At 45.0% G+C, this 20,231-nt stretch overlaps 1 protein-coding gene across 1 annotated transcript in view; it reads right to left on the bottom strand.

The window, feature by feature from the left end:
- LOC143817904 (MAM domain-containing glycosylphosphatidylinositol anchor protein 1-like) overlaps positions 1–20,231 on the bottom strand; it is a 91,951-nt gene that overhangs the window by 23,417 nt on the left and 48,303 nt on the right. Inside the window, exon 3 of the mRNA XM_077299373.1 lies at positions 18,321–18,653. Within this exon, the coding sequence (XP_077155488.1) occupies positions 18,321–18,653 (333 nt within the window). The remainder of the gene's footprint in view (positions 1–18,320; positions 18,654–20,231) is intronic.

The raw sequence follows: 20,231 nt of genomic DNA, 5'->3' as shown, positions 1-20,231 counted from the left end.
CGGACACCAATACACTTCACAGTCTGGCCTCCAGGGGGAGCAAAGGGCACTATGCATTAGGCCACTCCTCACAGTCTGGTAAAACTGGGGGTTAGATAGAAAGTTAGTCAGAAAGCCGACTGGGTTGGAACCAGGCAACATCCTGTGGCAGAGGGTGTTGCAGGGGAAGATTCAGGGGGGTCCCTGTCAGGGGTGGGATCCTGACAGAGGCCTAGCGAACAGAAAGAACTAGTGTTGAGCGATACCGTCCGATACTTGAAAGTATCGGTATCGGAAAGTATCGGCCGACACCGGCAAAGTATCGGATCCAATCCGATACCGATACCCGATACCAATACAAGTCAATGGGACTCAAGTATCGGACGGTATCCCTGATGGTTCCCAGGGTCTGAAGGAGAGGAAACTCTCCTTCAGGCCCTGGGATCCATATTAATGTGTAAAAGAAAGAATTAAAATAAAAAATATTGCTATACTCACCTCTCCGACGCAGCCTGGACCTCACGGAGGGAACCGGCAGCATTCTTTGCTTAAAATGCGCGCGTTTACTTCCTTCCGTGACGTCACGGCTTGTGATTGGTCGCGTGCCGCCCATGTGGCCGCGACGCGACCAATCACAGCAAGCCGTGACGTAATTTCAGGTCCTTCAGGATTTTAAAATTACGTTCTGGCTTGTGATTGGTCGCGTCGCGGTCACATGGGCGACGCGACCAATCACAAGCCGTGACGTCATGGGAGGCAGGACACGCGCGCATTTTAAAATGTGGGAGTGAGAGCTCTCTCAAATGTTAAAAGAAAAGCTAAAGCTAAAACGCTCCTTGTGAACATATGCTAAAGGGGAGGTATATATATATATATATATTTTGCATTATATACATGTAATTATGAAGGAAATAATGTTTCTTAGCATTTTTCCATTAAAAAATTTTTTTGTTTGGTTTGGTATGTCTTTTTAAAAATGCATAAAACCAGCGCAATAGTCTGACAACATTATTCCCAGATACCATATGTGAGTCAGAAAGGCATGCAGGCATCTTATCCATGCTGTTCCCATTTAGTTTTACCTCTTTCCCATCCATTTCAGATTTTTTCTCAGGCCCCCAGACCTGTTTGTTGGGTCCAGCAGAAAATTATTTGGCTTTCCCATTGACTTGTATTGGATTTGTTAATCGGTACGAATACACGGATATTAGAAATTATTCATCCTGATTTTCCTGACTCAGAATATTTCACTATTCGATCATCACTAGTAAGCGTGCATTAAGGGATGGAGAAGTGAAAGTGCTGATGATGGTGCACGTAGATGCAGAGGATATGGAGCAGATGTGACTACGGCTGTTGCTGGAGCACAAGAAACACTCCCATCCACACCACATAGGTTCCTGTCCCACTTTGCAGGGAGGCACGGTATACCAGTTCTGAAGCCAGAGCAGTGTGAACAGTTGGTCGGTTGCATAGCAGTTTCCAACATGCTTGGCAGCATCACCCAGTCTTCCACAAGTTCCAGTCTCATCATCCTAAAGTCTGGATCACTTAATCCTCACCCTTATCCTCCTTCCTCCCACCACGTTGAGTCCCAGGAGACTAGTGATCCCACTCTAGGACACTCCGAGGAGCTGTTTACCACATTTTTTGATTGTGGCCTCTCAACCTGCATGCTCCTAGAAGAACAGGACGAGATTCTGTTTAGTGATGCACAATACTTAGAGCAGCCACAACCACAAGAACATGATGGTGAGGAGTGTCAAATTTGGGATAAGGAGGAGGAACATGATGATGAGACACAGTTGCTGCTAAGTCTTGCTGCTGTTAAATCACAAAATCAGGAGGACTAGGGTGCAGTGGTGGAAGTCGAGCAGTGGTGAGGGGGAGAGATCAGCAGCACCGATGCAGCACCGAAACAGACAGGAAAAGGCAGTGGAGTGACCAGAGGGAGAAGGCGGGCAACTGTTCCGCAGAGAACCGACAGTCCTGAATTTTTCCTTCAAAGAGGTGTTTCCCACTCTAAGACTTTTTTTAAAGAGAGTTATGATACAAATAAAATGGCCATTTGCAATCTGTGCTATTCAAATATCAGCAGAGGCCTGACCACTAAAACCTAACCACCACCAGCAAGATCAGTCCCATGACATCTAAGCACCCGACTCAGTGGGCAGAATGCCTGAGTCCACGATTAGTGCCCACTGCCTCTTCCCCTATGCTAAGTGCTTCCTGACACCCTGTCCAAAACACTGGTGCAGATGTCTCTCACCCTGCACCTATACTTCCACGCTACGACTTACCATCATCAGGCACTTCCAAATCCTTGTCCCATTGTCCCAGCCCAGCGTTCAGCTGTCCCTACCCCAAGCCTTGGAATGAAAAAGAAAGTTACCAGCTACCCACAGGCTCAAATGCTAAATGGGCACATTTCCAGGCTGCTTGTACTGGAATGTGTTTAGGAACATCACCCATAACCTTACCAATGTACTTACTGGCATTATCCACTTAACCAACACATGGACAAGCGCTTGAGGCCTATGACGCTATATTTCCCTGACTGCAAAAAAAAACACAAAAATTGAGCTTGGTTTAAGTTGGTATCCATGCAGCACATAAACGCATGTTCACATTGGCCATAAAGCATACAAAACCTACAAGAAACAAAATGAGCAAAAACTCTGCAGCAACTAAATAAGTAAAAAGCAAAAATGCATTTAAATAACACAGGGTTCTTAGTAATACTGTTTTTGATTAAAAATAGCATAAAAGCCATCCCACCACCGACAAGGTGACCCTGATCGCGATGGTCCTACGCTGTGCACTGTAATATTAAAAACATTACCATGTGTCAGAGTTGACCTCAGTGTGTGAATAAGGGCAGACAAAAGGGCTGTGTGACAGTCACGACACATGCATGGAGAGCCCAACAAACTTCGGCTGAATGTGAGTCTGAGGAAGCAGATTCAGTTGAAGTAGGGTCACATGGTCCAAGAAGAGGCCAACAAAGAGGACGCTGTACGTCAAGGAAGCATAGGAAGGTGAGAGGAATATTTTGTTTTTTCTTGCAGACTGGGGAACATATATACCAGAAAGGGGCCCAGGATGGAGGACATATATGTCGGGATGGGTGGACATATATACCAGAACAGGGGACACATATACCAGAATGGGGGCTATATATACTAGGAAGGGGCTCAGAACTGGGGTCATATATACATGAAGGGGCCCAAGATTGAGGACATACTGTATATACCAGTAAGGAGCCCAGGATAATAATAATAAATAATAATAATCTTTATTTTTATAGGGTGGGGGGACATATATACCAGGAAAGGGCCCAGGACTGGGGACATACACCAGGATGGGGGAAATACGTACAAAAATGGGGGACATATATACCAGGATAGGGGACATATATGCCAAGAAGGGAGGCATATATACACAAGGAATGAGGGACATAAACATCAGGATGGAGGACATATATGCCAGGAAGGTGCCAAGGATGGGGATACATGTACAGAGAAGGGGCCCATGACAGAAGACATATACCAGGATGGGGGATATATATACCAGGAAACCAGGAAGGTGGCCAGGACGGGGAACATATATAACTGGAAGGGACCCAGGATGGGGGACATATATAACAGGATGATGGGACATATACGCCTTTAAGGGGCCCAGGATGGACTGACATATTTACCTGGAAGGGTCCCAGGATGGGGAACATTAGTATAGAGTGCGGAATATTTCTACATAATGAAAGGGGGGACGGTGAACACGCCTATGTTTATAGGATTTAGAACGCTACAAGGGCCCATGCATCTAATGAGCATGCAAGGGGTCCCCAGATCCAAATTTTGCATCATGGCCATCCGAACTCTAGTTTCATCACTGGTAGAGATCATTATAAAAGAAGCTCCAACGCTGATGTCCTGATGCTCTCCAATGAGAATGAAAGGTCTTACATCCATACCATCAGTGAACTAGTCCTTGAGGCCACTGTCAGGGATATTATTGGTTGGAATTATATAAATTCCAGACCAGACAAACACCATCGTAGTGGATGCCCTAGAGTAGCAGGAACATTGGGGGATTTTAATGTTACAGAGGGCCTGTCATTTAAAAAAAGCAAAAAACATTGAGTTAGACACCTCCTAATAATTCCCATTCTCCCGATTCTGCCGCTTTTTCCATTTTGCGCTGCATCACTCTATGCAGAGATGTTCCCTTTGTTGCCTTTGGAGTGCAGTGAAGGCGTATCTCCAGAGTCTTCTCTGACAGTGCACACATTCACTGCTCCATCCAAGACATTGCCAATCACAGCTAAGCAGCTAAGTTAGCAATAATTTATACAATGTGATTTTCTGGATTTTATTTTTGATATTCTATCTCTCAATGTTAAAATTAACCTACCCTTAAAATTATAGACTGTTCATGTCTTTGTCAGTGGGCAAACTTACAAAATCAGCAAGAGATCAAATACCTATTTCCCCCACTGTACATGTGTCTTTGAGTTTTATATACTGTACTAGCTGAAGAGCCCGGCGTTGCCTGGGCATAGTAAATATCTGTGGTTAGTTATAGCACCTCACTTCTCTTATTTTCCCATCACGCCTCTCATTTTCCCCCTCACATCTCTCATTTTCTCCCTCACACCTCTCATTTTCTCCCTCACACCTCTCATTTTCCCCCTCACTCCTCTTATTTTCCCCCTCACTCCTCTCATTCCCCCCTAACACTTGTCATTTTGACCTCACATCTGTCATTTTCCGATCACTCCACTATTTTCCCTCACTCCTCTCATTTTGCACTCACACCTTTTCATTTTCACCTCACACCTCTCATTTTCACCTCAGTATATACACTCACCGGCCACTTTATTAGGTACACCATGCTAGTAACGGGTTGGACCCCCTTTTGCCTTCAGAACTGCCTCAATTCTTCGTGGCATAGATTCAACAAGGTGCTGGAAGCATTCCTCAGAGATTTTGGTCCATATTGACATGATGGCATCACACAGTTGCCGCAGATTTGTCGGCTGCACATCCCAAAGATGCTCCATACAAGGCAGGATGGATCCATGCTTTCATGTTGTTTACGCCAAATTCTGACCCTACCATCCGAATGTCGCAGCAGAAATCGAGACTCATCAGACCAAGCAACGTTTTTCCAATCTTCTACTGTCCAATTTTGATGAGCTTGTACAAATTGTAGCCTCAGTTTCCTGTTCTTAGCTGAAAGGAGTGGTACCCGGTGTGGTCTTCTGCTGCTGTAGCCCATCTGCCTCAAAGTTCGACGCACTGTGCGTTCAGAGATGCTCTTAGGCCTACCTTGGTTGTAACGGGTGGCGATTTGAGTCACTGTTGCCTTTCTATCAGCTCGAACCAGTCTGCCCATTCTCCTCTGACCTCTGGCATCAACAAGGCATTTCCGCCCACAGAACTGCCGCTCACTGGATTTTTTTTCTTTTTCGGACCATTCTCTGTAAACCCTAGAGATGGTTGTGCGTGAAAATCCCAGTAGATCAGCAGTTTCTGAAATACTCAGACCAGCCCTTCTGGCACCAACAACCATGCCACGTTCAAAGGCACTCAAATCACCTTTCTTCCCCATACTGATGCTCGGTTTGAACTGCAGGAGATTGTCTTGACCATGTCTACATGCCTAAATGCACTGAGTTGCCGCCATGTGATTGGCTGATTAGAAATTAAGTGTTAACAAGAAGTTGGACAGGTGTACCTAATAAAGTGGCCAGTGAGTGTACGTGTTTGTCATCTCCCTTATATATAGTATACACCTGTATGTCATCTCCTGTATATAGTATATACCTGTATGTCATCTCCCCTGTATATAGTATATACCTGCTGTGTGTCATCTCCCCTGTATATAGTATATACCTGTATGTCATCTCCTCCTATATATAGTATATACCTGTATGTAATCTCCTGTATATAGTATATACCTGTGTGTCATCTCACCTATATATAGTATATATCTGTGTATCATCTCCTCCTGTATATAATATATACCTGTATGTCATCTCCTCCTATACATAGCATATACCTGTATGTCATCTCCTCCTGTATATACTATATACCTGTAGGTAATCTGCTCCTGTATATAGTATATACCTGTGTGTCATCTCCTCCTGTATATAGTATATACCTGTATGTCATCTCCTCCTGAATGTAGTATGTACCTGTATGTCATCTCCTCCTCTATATAGTATATACCTGTGTGTCATCTCTCCTGTATATAGTATATATCTGTGTGTCATCTCCTCCTGTATATAGTATATACCTGTGTGTCATCTCCCCTGTAAATAGTATATACCTGTGTGTCATCTCCTCCTGTATATAGTATATATGTGTGTGTCATCTCCTGTATTAGACCTCGTTCACACGTTATTTGGTCAGTATTTTTACCTCAGTATTTGTAAGCTAAATTGGCAGCCTGATAAATCCCCAGCCAACAGTAAGCCCACCCCCTGGCAGTATATATTAGCTCACACATACACATAATAGACAGGTCATGTGACTGACAGCTGCCGGATTCCTATATGGTACATTTGTTGCTCTTGTAGTTTTTCTGCTTATTAATCAGATTTTTATTTTTGAAGGATAATACCACACTTGTGTGTGTTTTAGGGCGAGTTTCATGTGTCAAGTTGTGTGTGTTGAGTTGCGTGTGGCAACATGCATGTAGCGACTTTTGTGAGATGAGTTTTGTGTGGCGACATGCGTGTAGCAACTTTTTATGTGTCGAGTTGCATGTGACAGGTTAGTGTAGCAAGTTGTGTGCAGCAAGTTTTGCGCATGGCGAGTTTTGCGCGTGGCGAGTTTTATGTGTGGTGCCTTTTGAGTATGTGCAAGTTTTGTGTGAGGCAACTTTTGCATGTGTTGCAACTTTTGTGCATGTGGCAATTTTTCTGCGTGTGCAAGTTTTGCGTGTGGCGAGTTTTCCATGAGGTGAGTTTTGCACGTGTGGCGAGTTTTGCATGTGGAGAGTTTTGCGCGTGGCGAGTTTTGAGCGGCGACTTTTGTGTTTCGACTTTTATGTGGCGAGGTTGGTGTATGTGTGGTGAAATGTGCGCTGAGGGTGGTATATGTGTTCGAGCACGTGGTAGTGTGTGGCGCATTTTGTGTGTGTGTTCATATCCCCGTGGTGGTGTGGTGATTATCCCATGTCGGGGCCGCATCTTAGCAACTGTACAGTATATACTCTTTGGTGCCATCGCTGTCATTCTTTAAGTCCCCCTTGTTCACATCTGGCAGCAGTTAATTTGCCTCCAACACTTTTCCTTTCATTTTTTCCCCATTATGCAGATAGGGGCAAAATTGTTTGGTGAATTGGAAAGCGCAGGGTTAAAATTTCACCTCACAACATAGCTTTGACGCTCTCGGGGTCCAGACGTGTGACTGTGCAAAATTTTGTGCCTGTAGCTGCGACGCCTCCAACACTTTTCCTTTCACTTTTTCCCCATTATGTAGATAGGGGCAAAATTGCTTGGTGAATTGGAAAGCGCGGGGTTAAAATTTCACCTCACAACATAGCCTATGACGCTCTCGGGGTCCAGACGTGTGACTGTGCAAAATTTTGTGGCTGTAGCTGCGACGGATCAGATGCCAATCCCGGACATACACACATACATTCAGCTTTATATATTAGATGTACATGTGTGTGCTATGTATATACAGTATATTTGTGTGTGTTATATACTGGTATGTGTGACATGCCGTGAGTGTATGTAACATGTAGTGTGTACAGTATATGTGTGCGTAACATGCGCGCGTAACATGCAGTGTGTGAATAAATTGCATACTGATGTGTGTGTAACATGCAGTGTGTGTGTGTGTATATTTACAAAAAATAAAGGGAACACTTAACAGAATATAACTCCAAGTAAATGAAGCTTCTGTGAAACCAAACTGTCCAGTTAGGAGGCAACACTGTTTGACAATCAATTTCACATGCTGTTGTGCAAATGGAATAGACATCAGATGGAAATTATTGGCAATTATCAAGACACCCTCAATAAAGGAGTGGTTCTGCAGGTGAGGACCACAGACCACATCTCAGTACCAATGCTTTCTGTCTGATGTTTTGGTCACTTTTGAATGTTGGTTGTGCTTTCACACTCGTGGTAGCATGAGACGGACTCTACAACAAACACAAGTGGCTCAGGTAGTGCAGCTCATCCAGGATGGCACATCAATGCCAGCTGTAGCAAGAAGGTTTGCTGCGTCTGTCATTGTAGTGTCCAGAGGCTGTAGGCGCTACCCGGAGACAGGCCAGTACACCAGCAGATGTGGAGGGGGCCATAGGAGAGCAAAAACCCAGCAGCAGGACAGCTGCCTCAGCCTTTGTGCAAGGGGGAACAGGAGGAGCACTACCAGAGCCCTGCAAAATGACCTCCAGCAGACCACAAGTGTCATGATCCAGTCCTGAGTTTATGTTCAGCTGTCTTGTCTCTGGACTGGTTATGTGGGAGTTAATCCCCTCTGCCTCACTTTGAAGCTGGCTGAGCTATTTAAGTCCTCTGCAGCCTGTGGGCCAGTGTCAGCTATAGTTCATACTGCACGGCTTGAGCACCAGACCTGTATACTTGTACTAGTGTTCCTTTTGCCTCTGCCTGCCTGTACCTGTTTATGACTTGTTCTGACCTCTCGCTTGTACCCTGACTTCGTCTTATGTCTCACATTTTGGTTACCACATTCCCGGTAGGCTCTGACTTCTGGTTTGTCCCCGACTATTCCTCTGACTCCCCCTGTGTACTGTGCTGATCCTCTCTGTGTATGACCTTGGATTGCCTGACTTCTCTTTCATTACCTGTGACACCTGTGTTGCTGTTCAATGTTGCTGCGCTGTGTGTACAACCTCTTTTCCTTAACCAGCACCCCCTGGTGGAGGTTGCACTATACTGCACTGCAGCAGCACATTAAAACAAGTGTGCATGTGTCTGCACAAACTGTTAGAAACTGAGTCCATAAGGATGGTCTGAGTGCCCGACGTCCACAGATGGGGGTTGTGCTCACAGCCCAACACCGTGCAGGACTCTTGGCATTTGCCACAGAACACCAGGATTGGCAGATTCGCCACTGGCTCCCTGTACTCTTCACAGATGAAAGCAGGTTCACACTGAGCACATGTGACAGACGTGACAGAGTCTGGAGACACCGTGGAGAGCGATCTGCTGCCTGCAACATCCTTCAGCATGACCGGTTTGGCAGTGGGTCAGTAATGGTGTGGGGTGGCATTTCTTTGGAGAGCTGCACAGCCCTCCATGTGCTCGCCAGAGGTAGCCTGACTGCCATTAGGTACCGAGATTAGATCCTCAGACCCCTTGTGAGACCATATGCTGGAACGGTTGGCCCTGCGTTCCTCCTAATGCAGGACAATGCCAGACCTCATGTGGCTGGAGTGTTTCAGCAGTTCCTGCAAGATGAAGGCATTGAAGCTAAGGACTGGCCCGCTCGTTCCCAGACCTGAATCCGATTGAGCATATCTAGGACATCATGTCTCACACCATCCACAAACGTCACGTTGCACCACAGACTGTCCAGGAGGTAGCGGATGCTTTAGTTCAGGTCTGAAGGGAGATCCCTCAGGAGGCCATCCGCCGCCTCATCAGGAGCATGCCCAGGCATTGTCGGGTGGTCATACAGGCACGTGGAGGCCACACACAACTGAGCGTCATTTCCTTATTTTGAGGCATTTCCACTGAAGTTGGATCAGTCTGTAACTTCATTTTCCACTTTGATTTTGAGCATCATTCCAACTCCAGACCTCCATGGGATATTAGTTGTGATTTACATTGATAATGCAGTGTGTGTATATATTAAATACTGATGTGTGTGTAACGTGCTGTGTTTGTATATATTATACTCTGATGTGTGTGTAACATGCAGTGGGTGTGTGTGTGTATATATTACATACAGATGTGTGTAATATGCAGTGTGTACAGTACAGAACAAAAGTTTGGACACACCTTCTCATTTAAAGATTTTTCTGTATTGTCATGACTATGAAAATTGTACATTCACACTGAAGGCATCAAAACTAGGAATTAACACATGTGGAATTATATACTTAACAAAACAGTGTGAAACAACTGAAAATATGTCTTATATTCTAGGTTCTTCAAAGTAGCCACCTTTTGCTTTGATGACTGCTTTACACACTTTTGGCATTCTCTTGATGAGCTTCAAGAGGTAGTCACCGGAAATGGTTTTCACTTCACAGATGTGCCCTGTCAGGTTTAATAAGTGGGATTTCTTGCCTTATAAATGGGGTTGGGACCATCAGTTGTGTTGTGCAGAAGTCTGGTGGATACACAGCTGATAGTCCTACTGAATAGACTTTTAGAATTTGTATTATGGCAAGAAAAAAGCAGCTAAGTAAAGAAAAACGAGTGGTCATCATTACTTTAAGAAATGAAGGTCAGTCAGTCCGAAAAATTGGGAAAACTTTGAAAGTGTCCCCAAGTGCAGTGGCAAAAACCATCAAGCGCTACAAAGAAACTGTCTCACATGAGGACCACCCCAGGAAAGGAAGACCAAGAGTCACCTCTGCTTCTGGGGATACGTTTATCCGAGTCACCAGCCACAGAAATCGCAGGTTAACTGTTGTGAATTTACTTTTTGCTCCCTCTAGTGGTTACTAGTTTTTTGACTCTGGTTTTTCTGTCATTCCTTTTATCCGCACCTGGGTCGTTAGTTAAGGGTGTTGCTATTTAAGCTCCCTGGACCTTCAGTTCAATGCCTGGCAACGTAGTTATCAGAGCTAGTCTGCTGTGCTCTTGTCTACTGATCCTGGTTCCAGTTATATCAGCTAAGTCCGCTTTTTGCTTTTTGCTATTTTGTTTTGGTTTTGTATTTTTGTCTAGCTTGTTCCAAATATATATCCTGACCTTTGCTGGAAGCTCTAGGGGGCTGGTGTTCTCCCCCCGGACCGTTAGACGGTTCGGGGGTTCTTGAATTTCCAGTGTGGATTTTGATAGGGTTTTTGTTGACCATATAAGTTACCTTTCTTTATTCTGCTATCAGTTAGCGGGCCTCTCTGTGCTAAACCTGGTTCATTTCTGTGTTTGTCATTTCCTCTTACCTCACCGTTATTATTTGTGGGGGGCTTCTATCCAGCTTTGGGGTCCCCTTCTCTGGAGGCAAGAAAGGTCTTTTGTTTTCCTCTACTAGGGGTAGCTAGATTCTCCGGCTGGAGCGTGTCATCTAGAATCAACGTAGGAATGATCCCCGGCTACTTCTAGTGTTGGCGTTAGGAGTAGATATATGGTCAACCCAGCTACCACTGCCCTATGAGCTGGATTTTTGTATTCTGCAGACTTCCACGTTCCTCTGAGACCCTCGCCATTGGGGTCATAACAGTTTGCCAGGCCAGTATTAAATGTTTAATGCATTGCAGAAGAGGGATTATAAGAAAGAAGATTCTGAGTTTTTTTTTTTTTCTTCTTCCCCTTTACCTCAGAGTGGCTATGCTTGCTGCAGACATGAATGTCCAGACCTTGATTACAAGTGTGGACCAGCTGGCTACTCGTGTGCAGGGCATACAAGACTATGTTATCAGAAATCCTAGGTCAGAACCTAAAATACCGATTCCTGAACTGTTTTCCGGAGACAGGTTTAAGTTTAGGAATTTTGTGAATAATTGTAAATTGTTTTTGTCCCTGAGACCCTGTTCATCTGGAGACTCTGCTCAGCAAGTAAAAATTGTTATTTCGTTCTTACGGGGCGACCCTCAGGATTGGGCTTTTTCGCTGGCGCCAGGAGATCCGGCATTGGCTGATATTAATGCGTTTTTTCTGGCGCTCGGTTTACTTTATGAGGAACCCAATCTTGAGATTCAGGCAGAAAAGGCCTTGCTGGCTATGTCTCAGGGGCAGGACGAGGCTGAAGTGTACTGCCAAAAATTTCGGAAATGGTCCGTGCTGACACATTGGAACGAGTGTGCACTGGCCGCTAATTTTAGAAATGGCCTTTCTGAAGCCATTAAGAATGTTATGGTGGGTTTTCCCATTCCCACAGGTCTGAATGATACTATGGCACTGGCTATTCAAATTGACCGGCGGTTGCGGGAGCGCAAAACCGCAAATTCCCTCATGGTGTTGTCTGAACAGACACCTAATTCGGTGCAATGTGATAGAAAAATCGCAAATTCCCTCATGGTGTTGTCTGAACAGACACCTGATTTAATGCAATGTGATAGAATCCTGACTAGAAATGAGCGGAAAATTCATAGACGCCGGAATGGCTTGTGCTACTACTGTGGTGATTCTACACATATTATCTCAGCATGCTCTAAACGTATAGCTAAGGTTGTTAGTCCTGTCACCGTTGGTAATTTGCAACCTAAATTTATTCTGTCTGTAACTTTGATTTGCTCACTGTCGTCTTTTCCTGTCATGGCGTTTGTAGATTCAGGTGCTGCCCTGAGTCTTATGGATCTGTCATTTGCTAAGCACTGTGGTTTTACTCTTGAACCATTAGAAAATCCTATTCCTCTTAGGGGTATTGATGCTACGCCATTGGCAGCAAATAAACCGCAGTATTGGACACAGGTTACCATGTGCATGACTCCTGAACACCGCGAGGTGATACGTTTCCTGGTTTTACATAAAATGCATGATTTGGTTGTTTTAGGGCTGCCATGGTTACAGACCCATAATCCAGTCCTGGACTGGAAGGCTATGTCAGTCTCAAGTTGGGGCTGTCGTGGTATTCATGGGGATTCCCTGCCTGTGTCTATTGCTTCTTCTACGCCTTCGGAAGTTCCGGAGTATTTGTCTGATTATCAGGATGTCTTCAGTGAGTCTGAGTCCAGTGCACTGCCTCCTCATAGGGACTGTGACTGTGCTATAGATTTGATCCCAGGCAGTAAATTTCCTAAGGGAAGACTGTTTAATCTGTCGGTACCTGAACATACCGCTATGCGTTCATATATCAAGGAGTCTCTAGAGAAAGGACATATTCGTCCGTCTTCTTCCCCTCTTGGTGCGGGATTCTTTTTTGTGGCAAAAAAGGACGGATCTTTGAGACCTTGTATTGATTATCGGCTTTTAAATAAGATCACTGTCAAATTTCAGTATCCTTTACCGCTGTTGTCTGACTTGTTTGCCCGGATTAAAGGTGCCAAGTGGTTCACCAAGATAGATCTTCGTGGTGCGTACAACCTTGTGCGCATTAAGCAAGGTGATGAATGGAAAACCGCATTCAATACGCCCGAAGGTCATTTTGAGTACTTGGTGATGCCTTTTGGGCTCTCCAATGCGCCTTCAGTTTTTCAGTCCTTTATGCATGACATTTTCCGGAAGTATCTGGATAAATTTTTGATTGTTTATCTGGATGATATTTTGGTTTTTTCTGATAATTGGGATTCGCATGTGGAGCAGGTCAGGTTGGTCTTTAAAATTTTGCGTGAAAATTCTTTGTTTGTCAAGGGCTCAAAGTGTCTCTTTGGTGTACAGAAGGTTCCCTTTTTGGGGTTCATTTTTTCCCCTTCTGCTGTGGAGATGGACCCAGTCAAGGTCCGAGCTATTCTTGATTGGACTCAGCCCTCGTCAGTTAAGAGTCTACAGAAGTTCTTGGGTTTCGCTAACTTCTACCGTCGTTTTATCGCTAATTTTTCTAGCATTGTGAAACCTTTGACGGATATGACCAAGAAGGGCTCCGATGTAGCTAACTGGGCTCCTGCTGCCGTGGAGGCTTTCCAGGAGTTGAAACGCCGGTTTACTTCGGCGCCTGTTTTGTGCCAGCCCGATGTCTCACTTCCCTTTCAGGTTGAGGTGGATGCTTCAGAGATTGGAGCAGGGGCCGTTTTGTCGCAGAGAGGCCCTGGTTGCTCTGTTATGAAACCTTGTGCCTTTTTCTCTAGGAAGTTTTCGCCTGCCGAGCGAAATTATGATGTGGGCAATCGGGAGTTGTTGGCCATGAAATGGGCATTTGAGGAGTGGCGTCATTGGCTCGAGGGTGCTAAGCATCGTGTGGTGGTCTTGACTGATCACAAAAATCTGATGTATCTCGAGTCTGCTAAACGCCTTAATCCGAGACAGGCCCGCTGGTCATTGTTTTTCTCCCGCTTTGATTTTGTTGTCTCGTATTTACCAGGTTCAAAGAATGTGAAGGCCGATGCTCTTTCTAGGAGCTTTGTGCCTGATGCTCCTGGAGTCGCTGATCCTGTTGGTATTCTTAAAGATGGAGTTATCTTGTCAGCTATTTCTCCGGATCTGCGACGTGTGTTGCAGAGATTTCAGGCTGATAGGCCTGAGTCTTGTCCACCTGACAGACTGTTTGTCCCGGATAAGTGGACCAGCAGAGTCATTTCCGAGGTTCATTCCTCGGTGTTGGCAGGTCACCCGGGAATTTTTGGCACCAGAGATCTGGTGGCCAGGTCCTTTTGGTGGCCTTCCTTGTCAAGGGATGTGCGGTCATTTGTGCAGTCCTGTGGGACTTGTGCTCGAGCTAAGCCTTGCTGTTCTCGTGCCAGCGGTTTGCTCTTGCCCTTGCCTGTCCCGAAGAGACCTTGGACACATATCTCCATGGATTTCATTTCTGATCTTCCGCTATCCCAGGGCATGTCCGTTATCTGGGTGATATGTGATCGCTTCTCAAAGATGGTCCATTTGGTTCCTTTGCCTAAGCTGCCTTCCTCTTCCGATCTGGTTCCTGTGTTTTTCCAGAACGTGGTTCGTTTGCACGGCATCCCTGAGAATATTGTGTCAGACAGAGGATCCCAGTTCGTTTCCAGATTCTGGCGATCCTTTTGTAGTAGGATGGGCATTGATTTGTCGTTTTCGTCTGCTTTCCATCCTCAGACTAATGGACAGACGGAGCGAACCAATCAGACTTTGGAGGCTTATTTGAGGTGTTTTGTCTCTGCTGATCAGGACGATTGGGTGACATTCTTGCCGTTGGCTGAGTTTGCCCTTAATAATCGGGCTAGTTCCGCCACCTTGGTTTCGCCTTTTTTCTGCAACTCTGGTTTCCATCCTCGCTTTTCTTCGGGTCATGTGGAGCCTTCTGACTGTCCTGGGGTGGATTCTGTGGTGGATAGGTTGCAGCGGATCTGGAATCATGTGGTGGACAACTTGAAGTTGTCACAGGAGAGGGCTCAGCGCTTTGCCAACCGCCGCCGCGGTGTGGGTCCCCGACTACGCGTTGGGGATTTGGTATGGCTTTCTTCCCGCTTTGTTCCTATGAAGGTCTCCTCTCCCAAATTTAAACCTCGTTTTATTGGGCCTTACAAGATATTGGAAATCCTTAATCCTGTATCTTTTCGTCTGGATCTTCCTGTGTCGTTTGCTATTCACAATGTATTTCATAGGTCCTTGTTGCGGCGGTACATTGTGCCTATAGTTCCTTCTGCTGAGCCTCCTGCTCCGGTGTTGGTTGAGGGCGAGTTGGAGTACGTGGTGGAGAAGATCTTGGATTCTCGCCTCTCCAGGCGGAGGCTTCAGTACCTGGTCAAGTGGAAGGGCTATGGTCAGGAGGATAATTCCTGGGTGGTCGCCTCTGATGTTCATGCGGCCGATTTAGTTCGTGCCTTTCATGCCGCTCATCCTGATCGCCCTGGTGGTCGTGGTGAGGGTTCGGTGACCCCTCACTAAGGGGGGGGTACTGTTGTGAATTTACTTTTTGCTCCCTCTAGTGGTTACTAGTTTTTTGACTCTGGTTTTTCTGTCATTCCTTTTATCCGCACCTGGGTCGTTAGTTAAGGGTGTTGCTATTTAAGCTCCCTGGACCTTCAGTTCAATGCCTGGCAACGTAGTTATCAGAGCTAGTCTGCTGTGCTCTTGTCTACTGATCCTGGTTCCAGTTATATCAGCTAAGTCCGCTTTTTGCTTTTTGCTATTTTGTTTTGGTTTTGTATTTTTGTCTAGCTTGTTCCAAATATATATCCTGACCTTTGCTGGAAGCTCTAGGGGGCTGGTGTTCTCCCCCCGGACCGTTAGACGGTTCGGGGGTTCTTGAATTTCCAGTGTGGATTTTGATAGGGTTTTTGTTGACCATATAAGTTACCTTTCTTTATTCTGCTATCAGTAAGCGGGCCTCTCTGTGCTAAACCTGGTTCATTTCTGTGTTTGTCATTTCCTCTTACCTCACCGTTATTATTTGTGGGGGGCTTCTATCCAGCTTTGGGGTCCCCTTCTCTGGAGGCAAGAAAGGTCTTTTGTTTTCCTCTACTAGGGGTAGCTAGATTCTCCGGCTGGAGCGTGTCATCTAGAATCAACGTAGGAATGATCCCCGGCTACTTCTAGTGTTGGCGTTAGGAGTAGATATATGGTCAACCCAGCTACCACTGCCCTATGAGCTGGATTTTTGTATTCTGCAGACTTCCACGTTCCTCTGAGACCCTCGCCATTGGGGTCATAACAGTTAACAGCAGCTCAGATTAGAGACCAGGTCAATGCCACACAGAGTTCGAGCAGCAGACACATCTCTACAACAACTGTTAAGAGGAGACTTTGTGCAGCAGGCCTTCATGGTAAAATAGCTGCTAGGAAACCACTGCTAAGGACAGGCAACAAGCAGAAGAGACTTGTTTGGGCTAAAGAACACAAGGAATGGACATTAGACCAGTGGAAATATGTGCTTTGGTCTGATGAGTCCAAATTTGAGATCTTTGGTTCCAACCACCGTGTCTTTGTGCGACGCACAAAAGGTGAACGGATGGACTCCACATGCCTGGTTCCCACCGTGAAGCATGAAGGAGGAGGTGTGATGGTGTGGTGGGGCTTTTCTGGTGACACTGTTGGGGATTTATTCAAAATTGAAGGCATACTGAACCAGCATGGCTACCACAGCATCTTGCAGCGGCATGCTATTCCATCCGGTTTGTGTTTAGTTGGACCATCATTTATTTTTCAACAGGACAATGACCCCAAACACCTCCAGGCTGTGTAAGGGCTATTTGACCAAGAAGGAGAGTGATGGGGTGCTACTCCAGATGACCTGGCCTCCACAGTCACCAGACCTGAACCCAATCGAGATGGTTTGGGGTGAGCTGGACCGCAGAGTGAAGACAAAAGGCCCACAAGTGCTAAGCATCTCTGGGAACTCCTTCAAGATTGTTGGAAGACCATACCCGGTGACTACCTCTTGTAGCTCATCAAGAGAATGCCAAGAGTGTGCAAAGCAGTCATCAAAGCAAAAGGTGGCTACTTTGAAGAACCTAGAATATAAGACATAATTTCAGTTGTTTCACACTTTTTTGTTAAGTATATAATTCCACATGTGTTAATTCATAGTTTTGATGCCTTCAGTGTGAATGTACAATTTTCATAGTCATGAAAATACAGAAAAATCTTTAAATTAGAAGGTGTGTCCAAACTTTTGCTCATATATATTCTGCCCCATCTTTCTTTGATGGCCCATGTAAAGAGGCTAATAAAAAAGCACCGATTGACATGAATATTGCCGACCACTTTCATTTACTGTTTTGAAATCATCTTGTGTAAATGCAACCTAAATGTTTCTTTGTAATTTTACAATACGATGGTATTTGGGGCCTCACTCTTAACTTTTCCTCTGGGCCCCACCTTGTTTAAAACCAACCCTGAATGATCCTGTGATTTCTTAAGTCCATGTTGAAAATTGTTCATGTGCTAGTAATTGCACATAGGCTAACATTGATGAACATTCTATCGTTGTGCAGTCTGCTGCACACATGGACAGACTTGTGGAGGTGTATCATAGGCGCACATACCAGAGCAGCTGGAGAAGAGATGTGACATGAGAACAAATAATGCTTCTCCTCGGCAGACTGAGCACGGAGGACTGAGGCTGAAGAAAATGAAGGACATTTTAGTATTGGAAACTGAGAGGTACTCTTGATTTGGCTTCAACTAGATCCAGCTCGGTGTATGATACATCTGTGCAGTAGGGTAAGGAAATTCGCACAGCAGCTTCTGTCCATGACCAGAAAGCACTGACCTGGACCATGGACCAAAGTTTTGTAAAGTGATCTGCTCATCTCTATATGAACCTGAAACAATGGTGGAATTGCATATTGTTGCAGAACATTTTATGGTAAAGTTAATATATCATTCAAATCTACAATTCAATTTAGCAATCAAAATGTTATGGCTCTTGGAAAAAGGGGAGAAAAAAACAAAGCTGAAAAGCAAAAATTACCAAGTTCTCTAAAGGGGTTTTCCAGTTTCAAAAATCTGTGTCCCTAGGCGCAGACTATTTTTTAAATTTTGCTTTCCTCTCCATCTACGGGTCAAGCCATTAGTTTTTGCCAAATCTCCTAGTATCTGTTATTACCTGCAGTGCTGTGACGTCACCTCGACAATAAAAACAGTTTACCAGAAATCCAACATTACTCACCAAATATAACAAGTTCTACCGTGCGGCCTATTATCTCCTGATTCTTAAACTTGGCTTTACATAGATAATATCCAGTGTCGTTAATTTGTGCAGAGTCAAATTTCAGAACATAAACAGCGCTGTCTTCTCTCTGGTCCTCCAGCTTAGAGTAGATCCCATCTCTGGTTCTCAAGGGATCACACTGTTGTTCCGCTATTTTACACCAAGTAACATTGGGTAATTCCAGGTCACAGAGCCGCACAATGCAATTCAGGACAAGAGACTGCCCTGGTAAAGTGCCTGAGTTTTGGTTTCCTTCCATGGTTATTCTGGGTGTACACGATGATCTGTCTCCTATGGAAAAGGACAAAATTAGTATTTGGCCGGGTTCAGAATGCCGTATATCACTGTACACATATGGATCAGAATGAGTGAACCGTCCGCAGTTCTTCTGACCCAAACTCACAGCTTCATAGACACAAATTAGAGCTTTATGTTTGTGTTCTTCGGCTTCTAATCAGGGGTGTCCGAACAGCAGCCAAATTGTGATTGTATTTTTCTATTATGTAATATTCTGTACTGCATCTACATGTACCTTTCTTTACGTTGATACAAATTTTGGGGCTGACACACTACCTTTAAAATCAAGTAGTTACATCAATCTCTCCAGTCTTAAGACCTCCTTGCTGTTCTTACTGCACCCAGTTTATCAATACTGAAATCATCCTGAGAAACTTCATGAATGAATGTGCACCAGATTCCTGCCTTTATTTGTTGTGTGCACATTTAACTGTTTTTGAATGCGATTCTGCCTCTCAAATTACTTTGGGCACTGAGTTGGGTGATGTATAATACATTGTATGTGCGAAAAAAAGTAGTTTGTTACCGTGTTAGCCAGTAGAAAAAAAAGAAATAGAGTGCTCTCAGTGGGAGAGACAAAATAGGAATCTTGTGGGTGTGATACCTTTTAATGGCTAACAAAATATAGTGAATGATGTTACAAAGCAAGCTTTTGAGACGGCTTGCGTCTCTTCATCAGGCTGGTATAACAAAATATTTGAAGAAACCCAATTATATACAGTAGTGAGCACAGGCAAGGTGTGATACATGGACATTTAAATAAACTAAGGGTACTGTCACACTCTGCAACTTTCCAACGATCACGACCAGCGATACGACCTGGCTGGTAAGTCGTTGGTAAGTCGTTGTGTGGTCGCTGGAGAGCTGTCACACAGAGAGCTCTCCAGCGACCAACGATGCCGAAGGCCCCTGGTAACCAGGGTAAACATCGGGTTACTAAGCGCAAGGCCGCACTTAGTAACCCGATGTTTACCCTGGTTACCATCGGAAAAGTGAAAAATAACAAACACTACATACTCACCTTCTGATGTCCGTCAGGTCCTTTGCCGTCTGCTTCCCGCACTGACTGACTGCCGGCCGTACAGTAAGAGCAGAGCACAGCGGTGACGTCAGTCAGTGCGGGAAGCAGACGGCAAGGGACCTGACGGACATCCACATGAGCCCAAATCTGCTGCAACCTGTCAACCAGAGAATCCACACCAGAACAGTCAGAAGGCTCAACCTGCCCAGAAGAAAAACGAGGATGAAAACCAAAATTACAAAAAAAAGGCGAAACCAAAGTAGCAGAACTAGCCCGATTATTAAGGGCAAACTCGGCCAATGGCAAAAAGGCCACCCAATCATCCTGATCAGCAGACACAAAGCATCTCAAATAAGTCTCCAAGGTCTGATTAGTTCGCTCGGTTTGGCCATTTGTCTGAGGATGAAATGCAGAGGAAAAAGATAAATCAATGCCCAGCCTAGCACAACCTAGAAACAAACTGGGAACCTCTGTCAGACACAATATTCTCCGGAATACCATGCAAACGAACCACATGCTGAAAAAACAACGAAACCAAATCTGAAGAGGAA

This window comes from Ranitomeya variabilis, chromosome 3, assembly GCF_051348905.1.
Source record: "Ranitomeya variabilis isolate aRanVar5 chromosome 3, aRanVar5.hap1, whole genome shotgun sequence".
NCBI classification, from domain to species: Eukaryota; Metazoa; Chordata; class Amphibia; order Anura; family Dendrobatidae; genus Ranitomeya; species Ranitomeya variabilis.
The sequence above is the reverse complement of the archived record's forward strand: the minus strand, read 5'-3'. Positions and strand labels throughout refer to the sequence as shown.